General features: G+C 40.0%; 1 protein-coding gene across 3 annotated transcripts; it reads right to left on the reverse strand.

The window, feature by feature from the left end:
* Positions 1-648: 648 nt before the first annotated feature.
* Positions 649-14,264, reverse strand: LOC112818887 (protein C3orf33-like). 3 transcript variants are annotated; one of them, XM_025865971.2, is made up of 5 exons: positions 14,045-14,264; positions 11,528-11,587; positions 6,668-6,815; positions 4,701-4,861; positions 649-1,476 (listed from the first exon to the last, which is right to left on the reverse strand). In XM_025865971.2, exons 1-5 carry the CDS (start codon positions 14,156-14,158, stop codon positions 1,078-1,080), a joined length of 882 nt encoding a protein of 293 aa, XP_025721756.1. In that variant the 5' UTR covers positions 14,159-14,264; the 3' UTR covers positions 649-1,077. The 3 variants fall into 3 exon arrangements, with proteins under 3 accessions (XP_025721756.1, XP_073746638.1, XP_073746637.1); XM_073890537.1 differs by lacking the exon at positions 14,045-14,264 and adding an exon at positions 13,597-14,026; XM_073890536.1 differs by lacking the exon at positions 14,045-14,264 and adding an exon at positions 13,352-13,590.
* Between the last annotated feature and the right edge of the window lie 2,143 nt (positions 14,265-16,407).

The raw sequence follows: 16,407 nt of genomic DNA on the forward strand, positions 1-16,407 counted from the left end.
ATAAAATCACAAGAACAAGAACCTGTGGAAGATTTGAGACCTTACTAAAAATTAATGCTGTTTAATTAGAAAATGTTGGGAAATCTACTTTATGTTTTCACCAGCAGTCAAGAAACAGCAATAAGCTTCTCATGATGAATTACTGATTCTGACAGGAGTCAACTCTTTAGACCACGTGGAACCTCTGACTTTTGTCAGCATCATAAATCATTAAGAAAACCTTCTATAGACATTGTGGATATTAGTGGATTATCACTGGTGTTATAAAAGAAGCTTGTAGTGCTAGGATGATTTTAGCAGCAAATATATGTGTATTATCAGATCCTTGAACCAACTCAAACTGCCTTTAAAAACAAAGAAATTTACAATGTCACATGAGGAATTGGGACACAAGATACTTCAAAGATTGGCTACTTTAGGGGCTCAACAATGTCTGAAGCATCCCTATTCTTTCTTTTTGGGTGATGCCACCCTCAGCACATTGCTTTTTGTCCTTATAATTATCCTCATGATTCTGTCTAGAGGGTTTATCCCCTTCATCTAACAACAGGTAGAAATTAGCCATCCTTCATTACTAGAAATGGTTTAAGTGACCTTCTCATGTAGCTTTGCCCCACACTGTTAGGCAGTTAGAATGCAATCAGGCAAAAAAAGTAGCCTCAGACATGATGTGTACAGAGTTAGTTTATTACAAGTAATCAAAATTGATAAAACTGGAAAAGTAAAGAAATACTCTCTTTCAACAAAAATTAAATATGGATGCCGAAAATAACTACAATAACAGTGCCCAATAGTTAAACTCTCTCTTCAAATCTTAACACTAGAGGTATACATACTTTTTCCTGGTAACGTTATTGAGTATTCCATTTTTCCTAAAACCATATTACATTAATCACAATTTGCCTAAATTATTCTGATACTACATTTAAAACAATCATCTCTTAAATATTTAAATACCATTAGAGTGCAACTTCGATCATTCAGAGAGATTTCCATTTCAACTCAATGAAAAACATCCATATATTTACATATTTTACTCTTTTCTGAGTGGGTCACCTCCAGACCTCTTGGAATAGTTCACCCTTTTCTACGAAAGTGTATGCGATTCATAAGTTCTCTGAACTTCAGTATTAAGGAGTAGTTATTTATGTTGTCTTTCCATGTTTCATAAGTCCTTCTAAATTTGTCATAATAACTTTCTTTTTTCAAATTGAAATCTGATCCAATGTTTTTAAAATAACTGTCTTTTTTCCATATTTCTCTCCAGGAGCCTTTGAATTTTTCCAAATAACTTTTTTCAGATTCTTCCTTCCATATTCCTTCTCTTTTTTTTAAGGCTGTTAATTCGGCTTTAAGTAAGTTTCTGTGAATTGTCCAATAGATTTTAGAATCATAATCTAGCCCTTTAACAAGAACAGTTTTGCCAAGGCCTCTTCTCAAAATTTCTTCATTCAGACTCACACTAAAATATCTACCCTTGAATAAAAAATAACACAAACCAATTACTAAAGAAAATTGCACCATACCTGCAACATCTTCTTCACTTTAAAATTTATTTACTTAAATTAAATCGTCATTCAGAGGGGTGCCTGGGTGGCTCAGTGTGGGTTAAGTGCCCAACTCTTGATTTTGGCTCAGGTCGTGATACTGAGCCCCGCGGTGGGATACTGAGCCCTGCGGTGGGCTCTGTGCTCAGTGCACAGTCTGTGCAAGATTCTCTCTCCCTCACCCTCTGCCCCTCCCTTTCCTCCACGCATTCTCTCTCTAAAATAGATGAAAATCCTTAAAAAAAAAATTAGTCATTCAGCAACTTATCCTTCAGAGACTAAAGCCAAAAAACATAAAGCAAAGGGATCTCCAAGATCTTAAAACAGCTAATGCTAAATCCAAGAATTTCATTACTAGAAGAGATCCTTGTTCGAAGTCAATTGCCCCTTTTATTTTTTTTTTTTAAGATTTTATTTATTTGAGAGAGAGAGCACGAGCAGGGGGAGGGGCAGAGAGAGAAGCAGACTCCCTGCTGAGCAGGGAGCCTAAAGCCAGGCTCATTCACAGGACCCCGAGACCACGACCTGAGCAGAAGGCAGTCACTTAACGCAGTCACTTAACCGACTGAACTACCCAGGCACCTCTTAATTGCTTCTTTTGTAACATATCGTTTCTCCACAGACTCACTGGTGTTCTAACCCAGAGAGATGTAGAAGTAATAAAGTATAAAAAGTGGTTTTGGTTTGTTTGCTGTTTGGAGGGGGAAAGGAGCACACAGGATAGACAAAACAACAGAAGGCCATAGCAAAAGAAACTAAAAAGTATACAAATGCAGACTGAACTGAATCATCACTGAACTGTTAGATTAGGCTTCAGAATTCCAGCATGTAAGAAGGTGCTAGCATGTAAATACATTTTTAAAAGACTTCCCACAAAATAATTAACATTAAAAATAGTCCTGGACCTTGAATCTTCATCCTTCAGGAAATTTCCTTCAAGGAAAACCTCACTTCCTAATCAAACTGGGTAAGTGGGATTTTTTTCCCACTAATTTATAGCTCAGTCAGCGGACCTGAGACTCTTGATCTTGGAGTTGTGGGTCTGAGCCCCATGTTGGGTGTAGAGATTACTTAAAATTTTTTAAAAGTCTTTAAAAAAAATTAAAAAAGGAGATCCTGCTTAGCTGTTTATACAGTCTTTGTGGGATTTTAACCTAACAAAATTAATTTTAACAACATATTGATAATTTAATAGCTTTGTTAGTCAAGTACTTCACAGTTAAATTTTAAAAATGTGAAAACTCCAGATTTCAAGTAGGAGACATTTTTTAGGACTTTCTGAAGGAACAAAGTAACTTTTCCCTTAAATGCAGTAACTTTTGGTTATAATAATGAGTTAATAAATACAGTCTTAAAGGATTTATCATATTTTTCTCAATCTTTTAAATTTTAAGAGCTCATTCCCTTCAACCAAAATCAGAATAACTAAAATTCAATCTCACACATTAGTAAAATTCAACAGATGTAAATTACCACAGTATGCATATACTGCATAGTTTGGTCACCCAGGAAGCAATATAAGCTAAAGTATATAAGGTGAAGTATGAGCTCAGGAGCCAGAAAGAGCTGGGTTGAATACAGGCTCTTCCATTTGGTTACCTTGAGTCCCATCTGTAAATGGGAGTAAAAACAATGACTCCCTAGGGTGGTTTTGAGGATAAATAAAATACCCTTCTCAACTTAAAAGAGAAAATATATTTTTTTAAATTTTTATTTTTTATTATTTATAATTTATTTTATTTATTTTTAAAGATTTTATTTAGCGGGCGCCTGGGTGGCTCAGTTGGTTAAGCGTCTGCCTGAGGCTCAGGTCATGATCCCAGGGTCCTGGGATGAGCTCCCTGTCAGGCTCCCAGCTCAGTGGGGAGCCTGCTTCTCCCTCTGTCCCTCACCCTCCCCTTGCTCAAATCTTCTTTATTTGAGGGAGAGAGCACTCATACACAGGGGCCAGCAGGCGGAGGGACAGAGGGAGAAGGAGAGACTCTCAAGCAGACTCCCCGCTGAGTGTAGAGCCCAATGCCTGGCTTGATCTCATGACCCTGAGATCATGACCTGAGCAGAAATCAGGAGTCGGACACTTAACCTACTGAGCTACCCAGGCACCCCAATTTTTTTATTTTTAAGTATCTCTACACCCAATGCAGGGCTCTAATTCATGACCCCAAGATCAAGAGTCACATGCTGCACTGACTGAGCCAGCCAGGTGCCCAGGGAAGCTAATATTTTTATAAGGCCTTTGGCATCTTTATTTTGTATTACCAGCTTACTTTTCACGTAAGACACTTCAACCAATCAGTGTTGGATAATTCTTATTTTGAAAGCACTGAATATGATCTGGACATACAGCAATTAGTGGGTTTCATCAGGCTTTCTATTGATAGTTCAAAAAGCTCTGAAGAATTAAAATGGTTACAATTTTAATCACTTTAATGTGAGGTTATTTTTTTCTTCAGGTTATTTTTGTGTGACAAAGGACTTTAAGAATAAGAATGTTCTTAATCCTGTCATAACACTTTACCTACTTAGTTTTCTACATTCGTTTTTCAGTAATCGTCCACCAAAAGCAGTAGGAAGTAAGGCTCATGCAAGGGCTCAGGACAGAGACACGGCAACACTGATGAAGCCCCATAGCATCCCCAGTTACACAATGGCCACGGTCAATTATAATGGTAGGAAAACTGAGGCAAAAGCTTCAGATGACTGATTACTGATCGTACACAGGATTTAAAAATGCTCGACTTTAGAGTTCAGAGACTGAGCACTATTTACTTCAGAAAACACTTTGCTCTTTGTAGTTTCCAGTTGACAGGGCTCACTCAACAAGCAGCTTCTAATAACAAGGGTGATACACTATACTCATGTGTAAGTAAATGTGTAAAGATAATCCTTAAGTGAGCAATGTCCAAAGTCATTAGTAATTTTAAGTTTCTTCCATTTTCTTAATTTTTCATTTTTTCTATAATAAACATATAAATAAAATTTAATAACAAAATGTACATATGAAACACCTGGTTCTCTATACATGATCACTATGAGTAGCAGTTAAGAAAGACAAAAATTTAGTCACATTGCAGATTCAAGGTTCTAATTAATGATGTTTGTGTATAAATAAAAAGAAAAAAATATTGCTCATTATTTCTTCACTCTACTTACCTTATTCACTAGAAGATAGCAAAAGAGTACTGAATTCTCCTTTCCAAGAAGTTGAAACCATAGCAGTTGGGAAGGTTTTAACTCTTTTTGTAACCACACCTTCCCAGTGTCAGTGAGTTCTACTCCTGCCAGCTTAACGAGCAAAACACCACATGGCTCTTCTAAAAACGTTAGGTAGAAAATTGTCTAGCTTTAATACCACGTTGCAAAAGCAAATTTCAAAGTCACACGTCCCCCCTCCCAAACAACTGAATATATTATTTCTTTACAAACACTGAGACTCTCTAGATGTAGGTCCATTTATATCTGTATTCAAGTTTTCTTTTAAAGCAACCCAAGCATGTAACAGATGGAATAATGTAAAAAACCCATTTCAGTAAGCTCCAGAACAGGATGGAGAAGCCATTAATAATAATATGCATATATGGCAATTTACAGTGCTGTGTCACTGCATGACCTCTGGAAGCAGGTTCCTATTGAATAGCATCCCCAGAGTTGTGTAGTGTACAGCCTGGACAAACCCAGGTAGCGACTTTGCTGCCTGAGCCCTGAAGAGTCATCACTATTTCAGAGAGAAGAGATTTAAATTATGACAACATAATTACAACAACCGAGAAGGTAGAGGATTTATGAAGTCTAAATCCTGCTTAGATTGCAATGGCCAGCAAATAAACATCCTAGGTAACCTCTCTTTAGGGAACAATAGTCATTCAAATTGTTTAAGTTCTGTTTGATTTGTTAAAAGAATCAATCATGTCAGGTGTGTCTGGGGGAAAAAAAATCAATCTTATTCCTTCACAGTCATATCTTGTTGGACAGAGTGATATTCATTCATTTGAGGGTAAAAAATAAGAACCCCTTTCTTTATAAAATTAAAACAATATTAAGAAGATCTTTAAATATAACTAAATTTACTCAACAAATTTTACCAAGTTTTTATTGGCTAACAATTATTTCCCTAGGGACTGTGAATAATGAGATAGGTAGGAAAAGGTCCCTGCCCACCAGAGGCTCAGGTTAGTGGGAGGATACAAGCCTAACACATGATTATAGGAAAATGTGTTTAAGTACTGTAACCGCAGTGTGTATAACTTGGTGTGGCTGTAGTAAAGAAAGAGGCTAATTCTGCTTGGGAGTTAAGGAAAGCTTCACGGAAGAGCTGACATTTGAGCTGGATACTAAAGAACTGGAGTTCAACAGGAGCAAGACACTCTGCGGAATTGTGTTCCAGGGCATGAGAACCCGAGTAAACAGCAGGCCGGAAGGTCTGTGTGGGCAGGTCTTTGACACAAAGCAGGGAGACATGGGAATAGCGGCGGGAAACATCCAGCCCTTGCTCAGCTCTCCAGTCTCCTTCGGGGTCTCTTGCCCCCTTCTTCCCCACACCACAGCACTCTACCAGTCTTCATATGGCTTATCAAAGGAGCCAAGTTCATTCCCACAAACCCTCTGCCTAGCTAGCCCCATCTCATTCTTCAAGTCTCTGATTAAATTAACAACTCATCAGTGAGGCTTTCTCTGACCACTTTAGAGCTGTAGGTTCCCGGTTCCCATGACTCCAATAATGCTCGAACTAGCACTTTGCTCCCTTTCTTCATAGTTCTTAGGACAACCTTCATTTGTCTGTTGTCTATTTCCCACTTAGACTGTAAGCTCCAAAGGGCAGTCCTGTCTGTTTCCCTCAGCACCATACAGCTACTATAGGGCCTAGAACGTAACAGTTGCTCAGTATCTGTGGAAAGAATGCATGAACGCCTGAATGAAATACTGAATGGTTGAATAAAAGGAGGAAGGGGGGAGAAAGAGAAATCTGGAGCCAAATTAAATAGTTCCTGGTATTTAAAGCCAAGAGTTTGTACTTTTCCCACAAAGTTATCAAAACTTAGAATGACATTTTTTGCTATTTTACAAATAACTTCTAATTAGCAAATACTAAAATATTTGTATTAGTCTTGCACTTTACTTACTTTTCCATGAAGATATAATAGGTAAAGTGATAGGAATATGCTCAATTTCTAAACCGTTCTCAGTTATTCGGCGTAATCGTCCACGTAGTTTAACATTCTTTCGTATAAATTCTACTGGAATATCTGAAGAACTTGTAAATTTTGATGTCTGTTGATTTATAAAAAAATATATAACATTTAATTATTTTCATTTTAAAATTAAGTATGTCAAGTTGTCATCTAAACATTTAACAAGAAGATATAACCACTGAAAAATTTTAATTTGGTCCTTAATTTTATTTTTTTAATTTTTTTATTTATTTTTATTTTTTTATTTTTTTTTAAAGATTTTATTTATTTATCTGACAGAGAGAGACACAGCAAGAGAGGGAACACAAGCAGGGGGAGTGGGAGAGGGAGAAGCAGGCTTCCCGCGGAGCAGGGAGCCCGATGCGGGGCTTGATCCCAGGACCCTGGGATCATGACCTGAGCCGAAGGCAGACGCTTAATGACTGAGCCACCCAGGCGCCCCTTGGTCCTTAATTTTAGATTAATATTTAACTATGATTTAATCAAAGTGTTTATAGGAGGGGGGGCACCTGGCTGGCTCTGTTGGTGGAGCATGCGACTCTTGACCTTGGGGTTGTGGGTTCGAGCCCCACATTGGGTGTGGAGATTACTTTAAAAAAAATCTTTCAGGGAAAAAAAAAAGTATGAATACTAAAAGTGAGAGTTAGTATTTTAAAAGATCCTGACAACTAGGATGATGGGATAAAATATAAAATTCTTCCCCTGTATTCCCCGCAACTAATGTAGGATAGAAGAGAATAAACTAATTGTAGCACATATGAAAAAGATTAAGACCTTTTAGTTCACTGTGAACTCAAAATGAAAGTGTGACAAGTCTACAAAAAAAAAAAAGTACAAACTCCCTCTCTTCTTGACTCCCCACTGCTCCCCACAAAAGTCCAAACACCAAGCAACGTTGTAAGGAACAGGATCCAAAACAAGAGAAGTGAGGAAGAGATTGCTCTAAATCAGGCCCGAATGGAAAACACTGTGCTGTCCTGGGTATCACATTTCATAAAAGACTTCAACAAACTGGAACAAAGCTAGAAGAGGAGAAAAAAGACGATAAAGAGCCTGGAAACCACACCACATGAGAAAACCAAGAATATTTTGCACAGGAGAGATGAGACTTAGAAGTAGAGAGGGTCATTAATGATGTCTTCAATTACTAAATATATCCCTTTTTAATTTTTAGGTGTTTTCATTGACAGATATACATAAAAAGACCTAAGAGTGCCTTGATGTTTGGAGTTTTAGAAATTATTAAGGAGTTTAGCCCGGTGATGGGTATTAAAGAGGGCACATTCTGCATGGAGCACTGGGTGTTATGCACAAACAATGAATCATGGAACACTACATCAAAAACTAATGATGTAATGTATGGTGATTAACATAACAATAAAAATATTTAAAGAAAAAAAGAAATTATTAAGGAGCTAGGGGACGAAACTGTCTATAGAATCCATGTTCATACTCTCAAGGAACTCACAGTCTATGTGAAGAACCTTTAAAGGTAGATCCCACTGCATCTACCTTTTCTGCATCCAATAATCCCTCAACAGCAGAAAGTCTGGTGCTGTGTTTCTGTCATATAACAGGCACTATCTGGAAGATGAACTAACAATATACATAAAACCAGAATACAACAGCAGAGCAATACATAAATAGGTTTAAGATAAAGTATAAGTGGGCGCCTGGGTGGCTCAGTCAGTTGGGTGTTTGCCTTTGGCTCGGGTCATGATCCCAGGGGCTAGGATCGAGCTCCACGTCAGGCTCTCTGCTCGGTGGGGAGCCTGCTTCTCCCTCTCCCTCTGCCTGCCGCTACCGGCTTGTGCTCTCTATCAAATAAATAAAATCTTAAAAAAATATATATAACGTACAAGTGCTAAAGGGTTGGGTTCCTCGGTGGCTCCGTCGGTTAAGCATCTGATTCTTGATTTCAGCTCAGGTCATGATCTCAGGGTCATGAGATTGAGCCCCTGCTTAAGATTCTCTCTCCCACTCCCTCTGCCCCTGTCCATGTTCCCTCTCTCTCAAATAAGTAAATAAAGTCATAAATGCTAAAGGGTCAAAAATCGAAAGAATAAGAACATTTGAGGAAGATATCTTTAAAGGAAGTGAATTCTGAGCTTGTGATAAACATCCTGCTCTCTAAAAGAGGCAGAAAGATGATGCCACTAACAAGAACATTGTCCCTAAGCTTCAGATGGTGAAGGCAGTGTCCTAAAGGCAAACAGACAAAAGCTGGAAGCATTGTGAAGAGAAAATAATAAGGGTTTCAAATTCAGGAAGATGAAATTTGAAATCCAATTTTGCCACATACTAGCTGGATGATCTTGTGAAAATTACTTAACTTCTTCAAGCATCCATCTCATCTATAAAAATTAGGTAGAAGAACACCTGTTTCAGGGCACCTGGATGGCTTAGTTGGTTCAGCATCTGACTCTTGATTTTGCTCAGGTCATGATCTCAGGGTCATGGGATCAAGCCCCGAGTCAGGCTCTACAATCAGTGGGGAGTCTGCTTGAGATTCTCTCTCTCCCTCTGCCTCTCTCCCCACTCCCTAAATAAATAAACAAACAAACAAATAAATAAATAAAATCTTTTTTAAAAAAATAGAACACCTGTTTCATAGGATTATCTTAAGTATTAAATGAAATTATGTATATCAAGTGTTTAGCACAGTACTGAACTCAATCATTTTTATTTTAAATAAGAAATTTGGACTTTTCTACCAGTAATTGAAAGAATATGAGAGACTGGTAAAGTCAGGAGGAGGAAAAAGGGGAGAAAAACAGCAACACAAAAAGAAAGCTGAAGGGGAGCTGTGAAGGCTCCTTGTGCCAGGCCCTTGGTTGGTTAATGCAATATCCATTCCCAAGCCTCTCTCCCTTGTCATCATGTACTTTAAGGGATGGAAAAGCTAAATGGCCACTTTCCCAACCTCCTTTCCACCTAGAGGTGGCCATATGATAAAAGGATGTAAGCAAAAGTATACTGAAGGCTTTTGGTAAAACTTTTGCTTTCTTGATAAAAGGAAAAGATGTGGCTTCCTTTTCCCTCTCCTCCTGCTTTGAACATGAATACACTATTTGGAGCTAGAGCAGCCATTCTGTGCCATGAGGAAAGGCACAGAGTATCATACAGACCTAAACTCTCTGTCACTGAGCCAGAGAAGCAATGCCAGCAGCCTCCTACCTCCAGAAGTCTTATGACATGAGAAAAAAAGCCTTTTAACTTGGTTAAGCCACAGTTGCATGGGGTTTCTCTTACTTGTAGCCAAAGTTCTCCAACTGTTACACAATAGAATTTTTTGTCCCCTAATGTCCCAATGTTCTTTTTCCACCTTTTTAGTTTGTTCTCATCAATAGTCACTATTTTAAAAAACTATAAAATCTAAGAAAAAAAAGACACCAGAACTATAGTCTAAGATGAATAACTTCATAACATACTAATATAAATTTGTATTAATGAATAAGTAATTTGCATAAACCAATAACATTCCTAATATTGTATAACTTAAAATGATCTATAATTAATTTATGTAATTTTTAAGGGCTAACAAGAGAAATAATCCCTTAGCATTATTTTAATCTAATTCTTTTTTTTTTAAGATTTTATTTATTTGTTTGAGAGAGAGCTATTGAGAGAGACAGAGCACAAGTAGGGTGAGGGGCAGAGGGAGAAGCAGGCTCCCCACTGAGCAGGGAGCCCGATGTGGGGCTCAATCCCAGGACCCCGGGATCATGACCTGAGCTGAAGGCAGACACTTAACCGACTGAGCCACCCAAGCGCCCCTTATTTTTACCTAAATTCTTAATCAGATCATTTAGTATTTTGACAATTTTGAAACCTTTAAAATACAAATGTCATGGAAAATAGATTGTAAGATAAAGAAAAAGGTGGAATAAAAAGAGCTAAAGTTTCAAAAGTTCCATTCTAAAAATATATATATAAGCTAAACGTGAATGATGGAGGTGTTAAAAGAAAAAACCTATTAGATTATTAAATATAAGGTTAAAAATGAGTTCAAGGCACGTAATAAAAAAAGGGGGGATAAAAGTTCTGACACTGGAGTCAGAAAAGGCAACAGTTAGAAAAGATGTACTATATAGTATGGTGACACTACGTAGTCAATGATAATATAAAACAATATAGAGATAATAAATGTAGGACATTAATATACACAGAAGCAATAAACCCCTACCAGATTGTAACATGATACTATAATTACACCCAGTGACAAGAATCAGTTACATAAAAAACACTTATAAATCTTGAATTGTCAAACGGACTCCACAATATCTATTATTAACATTATTGAAAGGGCAAAAAATATGCTAACTGAAAGCATAAATTATTTTTTTTACATCATACTTCTTGCTCTATTCATTAAATAGATCTTACAGATTATTGCAAAACAGAGAAAGTATAAATTATTCAGTGCTAAAGGACATTATTAGACTGTAATCTAAATCTAAAACCACTATACAAAACAGTTTTGAGAGATGCTACAATGTCTGAAATGCAAATTTAGTGATTATCACATTCTAGCCAACTAAATCCTTTACAGATTCCTTTTTAAGCACAAAGAAAAGTGATTATGGAAATACAGACTGGGCAATCACTTTCCTGTGGATGTGTTGCTTTTAAACCAAGATCTTAAAATAGGTTTGTTGTTCTAAAATAATATTTAAAACTTCTAATATGAATAACAAAATGATACATTGCTTGAAAGAAAAACGGTCTTGAAGTGAGAAGAAATTAACTGTCTCTTGCTTTTCATTGTGCCTTCTTCATTTTTTAACTTACCATCCGAACACTTCTTAGAAGTAACATTGTTCCAGCTATGGCCATTACGGTGCTGATGTTCTTCAGAAAGAGATTAAATGATTAATTCTCACTAGTTATTATTCATAATAGTAAAAGTACTAATTGGAAGGGGGAAAAAAAGAAGACTGGCCTCCCTGAGTGTCCAAATAAGGCACATCCTTCAACTAAAGGCCCATTTCTCCCAACAAACTTTAACTGCCCACCTATTCATTAATCTTCCCTCTTTTCTCCCAATCTGGCATGCACAGTAATTATATATGTAACATTGTATTGTTCTCTATTGACTGTTCCTTTTAACCATGAATTCCTTAAATGCATGGATTGGTCTAATACTTCTTGAACAATGCCCACAGTAACTTGCATAACCCTGAGTCTACAGTGGGAATGTAAATATTTGGTAGAAAACTTTACCATCAAAACCTTAAAATATAATGGATGTATATGTGGGTAAACAGTTGGGGGAGAACTTATGGATGTTTTTAAAGTGCTTCATTTAAACTGGAATAGATTGGGACAGCTCAGGTCCTGATCGCAGGGTCCTGGGATCCAGCCCCAGGTCAGGCTCTCTGCTCAGTGGGGAGTCTGCTTCTCCCTCTCCCCGCTGCTCCCCCTGCTTGTGCTCTCTCTCTGTCAAATAAATAAATAAAATCTTAAAAAAAAAAAACAAAACTGAAATAGACTTAAAAAAGTTTAATTTAAAAATAAGAACCTGCGACTTCCTCAACAAGAGTGATAATCTAACATGCTTTCTTTCAATAAATACAACTAGGTATGTAAGAAATGAAGCTGAAAATATACACAAGGAAAGAAATGAAGATGCTAAGATTGCTCTTAGTGTTCAAGTGAAGCCACTTAGATCCAACTCTGATCTTGCTCTAAACATCAGGCAAACATATAACAAGGCAGTGAAAATTTTATAATTACCAACACATAATGCCTTTTGTTTGTTCTGTGGATTTCCCATTTGTAGGAAAAAGAAAGGAAACATACACAAGGATACATCCTACGATCGGGATATTTGGAATAACGTATCCATGTGCCAATTTATTTTTTGTAAGATTTTTTAAAAATATTTTATTTATTTGATAGAGAGAAAGAGAGAGCACAAGTAGGAAGAGCAGCAGGACCCTGGGACCAAGACCTGAGCAGAAGCTAGACGCTTAACCGACTGAGCCACCTAGGCATCCCTCCATGTAGCAATTTAAACACCGTTTCCTCTCTCAATCTATTAAAGTCATTTTTTTAATTTGAAATAATCCATGCACCAATTTCTGTTTCACTGGAAGAACCCAGGCCTTGTCAAATAACACAAGAGGCCTTGTCTATCGTTCATTAATGCCACCAATGCGTATCTAGCCCTTACTAAGTGGTAGGCAATATTCTAGGGATAAGAGCTGTTCTGGTGAAGGAAACAGCATGATCCCGGGCCTTGTGCTGCACGGCTGCAGAGCATTTGCAAAGCTCATGGTCCTACTCGACTTCTCAGAAGAATTTAACAAAGTTAATCATTCTCTCTGAAAATATTCTCTTCACTTGGCTTCTAGGACACCTGGTTTTCCTGATTTTCCTCCTCCTCCTTCCCTGTTTCTTCCCAGTCTTTGCTGACTTCCTGCTTTTCATTTCCCAAATTCATGTTAAGAGGATCCCTCAGGTCCCAGGTCTCAATTCTAGGACTTCTTCAGTAACTTTTCTGACTTGTTCCATGATGCCATCCAAGCTTTAAACACTACTGGAGCTTTATGCAGTTCGTTCCTGAAGTTCTATGTCCAGTTACAATCTCCCTTCAGTGTCAGATTCCTGTACCTGGTTGCCTAGATAACATCTACAACTCTGTTTGGAATTTTGGTGACCATCTTCAAGTTCACATATCTCCACCTTCAAGTTCCCAGGTCCAAAGGGTCCTCTAGATTTTCCCACCAAATCGCTGACCCCTAACTCCTCCACAGAAGCAACGTTGACCACCATCCACCCAGCGGGCAGCCCCCTGGACTCTTTCTTTGCATCCCACCCCATATCAACCACACCACCCCCGGGGGATCAGCTACAACCTTGTCTCGCCTGGTCACCTAAGATGTCCCACTCTTGGTCGAACTCCAGTGCTCTCTCACTTCATTCAAAACATAAGGCCTACAGGACCACGTGCCCCCCCCCCCCGGGTCTTCTGTGCCTCGCCGTCCCCAGCTGTTCTCGGGGACCGCTGACGCCCCAAGCCCTGCTGCGTCTCCGTCTCTGAGGTGTCCCTGGGACCCACCACGGTCCTGGCAGTAATTAGGCAGAGCTGGCCTCCTTGGCCCGCCGCGCCCATCTCACGCAGCGAGCCCAGCCCGGCCGCACTCCTCCCACCGCCGCCCCTCACTCGCTGACCCCTGCGACAAGGCCCTCCGCCCCGCCCGGGCCCCCGCGGTTCTCCGGCGCGGGGCCTCCCGCAGCCCCTCTCCCTGAGGCTCGCTCCGCGCGGCCCCGCGCCCACCGCCTGCCCGGCCGGCGGGTCTCTACCCGGACGAGGCGCAGGTGGTCGTCCGCCCACTGCGAGACCCGCGCCACCACATTGGGCGCGGCTGCGTCCCGGTCCGGCGGCTGCGAGGCCGGGGCCACAGGCCGCCCCGCCATGTTCCCGACTTCCCGCGAGCCAGCGGCGCGCTCCTCGGGCGGACGACAGGGGGCGCCGCGCTCCTCGGAACGACTGCGCCGATCCGGGCTCCCCTGGGGCGCCGCGCGCGGACTGACAGCGGGGTCCCCGTCTCCGCCACCTGGGAGTGGCCTGACGGCTGGCTATTCCCTCGCTCGTCGCCTGTGGGCGGGCCTCGCAACGGAGTTGGAGACATGCGTCAGTGACCCCCACCCCAGCGTTTATGCAGGGGGTTTCCGTCGCGCTGGACGTCTGTGTGGGGCAGGGACGGGGGCTGAAGGCCTCCCGGCCATCCTGGTGGGGAGGGGAGATGATCAGGACGTGACTTCAGTTAACCCAGCCTTAGTGTGGGTTCCGCATCTGCAATGCAGAAAGGAAATTGAAGTAGTCCATTACTTGCACTTGCTCCCAAATATAACGAGATGCATATTATATTTGAATTGTGCTTTGAAGTCTGCACAGTTGCTTTGTAAGCCTATCACGTGCTCTAAATTGTTAAACTGTTAATTAAATGTAGAAAGCTGACTATATTAGTTTCTAGTATATTAGTAGTAGTATATATTAGTATATTTTTAAACAACATTTAGATGCAGGACAATGTAATGATATGATAACATTAGGGGCGCCTGGGTGGCTCAGTCGCTTAAGCGTCTGCCTTCCGCTCAGGTCATGATCCCAGGGTCCTGGGATCCAGTCCTGCATTGGGCTCCCTACTCAGCAGAGGCATCTGCTTCTCTCTCTCCTTCTGCCACTTCCCCTGCTTGTGCTCTCTCTCTCTCTCTCAAATAAATAAAATCTTAAAAATTTTTTGCATTACTTTCTCCCTGTGACTTGCCTTCATTGAAATAGTTGCATTGGTAATGGCATGAGGAAAGCTCCAAACCACTGATGGGATTCAGGACACACTCTCCCAAAAGTGGCACCTTGGCAGAGTGAGTATTTTAAGCTGAAGGAGTCTGAGAAAACAGCAGGAGCAGGAAGGTCATTCCGATCTCCCTCCCTTGCCCTTCTTCCCTGAAACTGGTCACAAAATCCTCCTGAGAGAAGTGCCTTCCCTATAGCTGGAGATCTGTTTCTTCAGGTCTTTATTTCCTTATGAAAGTTCTCATGTCACATAAAACTTGCATTAAATCAATTTATATCCTTTTCTCCTGTTGCTCTGTCTTTATCAGTTTAATTTTCAGACCCAGCCAGGGATCCAAAGAAGGTAGAGGAAAACTTTTTCCTCCCCACACCACAAAGAAGAGTCCGGAAACCATACCCACCCCAGCTATCCCAGCAGTAGCTGAGCTCCTTAGTGTATCTGCCATCCCTATTAATGGTGGCTTAAGTAATAATCATTCCGTTGGTGCCATGAATTCTGAAGTGCTGTTGTTTCTTGGCTTCCTGAATCACGTTGTGTCTTTGAAAAGTCACTGTTCAAATCAATGCCGTATACAACCATTGGATTTAGGACAAACTGTCCCTGACAACACACGGAGAGACTCAAGTCTCAAAGGTGCAAATGTACGGGAGCAAAATAGGTCACCCCAAAATATGGCTCTTTGGCATAAGGATTACCTTGAGCTGATTATTTTTAAGAAACTGCAGATACAAGTTCTAAAAACCAAGTAAAAGTTACTCTTTTATAAGAACAATTTACATTTATAAGGGACATCTCCATTTGTAAAGGTGTCTCTCTCTCTCTCTCTCTCTCTCTCTCTCTCTGTGTGTGTGTGTGTACCAAGGAAACTAAATCTGACTCTAAATCTCTAGAAATTTATCAGTGGAGAAGGCATGAATTTAAATCTGCATAACAACCTTACCCTTGTTTACTGGGCTTTTCAGGGTAACTTCTCATAACTGGCCTCCCCATCCCCCAACATCTTCTAGTCTTTAGCTGGAGATGTTATTTAAGGGGATGGCTTAGGCCATTTTGGGGAGTTACTCGGTTTTCCTTGGTATCTCCCAGGTATACAGGAGGTAAACACGTTCTTAAATTCTGTTTTCCTTCTGTTAATCTGTCTTTATTACAGGTGTGTCTCAGCCAAGAACCTAGAAGAGTAGAAGGAAATTTATTTTTCCTTCCCCCTACAAACTTCACCTTGGTGAGGAACCAAATGATGCTGGAGAAATCCAGAAGAAGATGAACTCTTAGCACATTATTTGTTTGCCTCAGATGTGGTTAATTCTCCAAAGCAGGTTTTGCAAATGCACCAGGTCGGTGTGAGGTACTGGCTGGGATCTTTAC

The sequence above is a fragment of the Callorhinus ursinus genome, unplaced genomic scaffold (assembly GCF_003265705.2).
Source record: "Callorhinus ursinus isolate GAN/ISIS: 27379988/994484 unplaced genomic scaffold, GSC_fseal_2.0 scaffold643, whole genome shotgun sequence".
Lineage (NCBI taxonomy): Eukaryota > Metazoa > Chordata > Mammalia > Carnivora > Otariidae > Callorhinus > Callorhinus ursinus.

Excerpts from the sequence above, each read along its gene's own strand:
- LOC112818887 (XM_073890536.1), bottom strand. The coding sequence starts at position 13,561 with ATGGGGTGGGATGCAAAGAAAGAGTCCAGGGGGCTGCCCGCTGGGTGG. Across the intron at positions 4,862-6,667 it reads TATTATATCTTCATGGAAAA|AAGAGCCATGTGGTGTTTTG; the intron begins GTAAGTAAAGTG and ends TAACGTTTTTAG. Across the intron at positions 1,477-4,700 it reads GCTATCTTCTAGTGAATAAG|GGTAGATATTTTAGTGTGAG; the intron begins GTAAGTAGAGTG and ends TTTTTATTCAAG.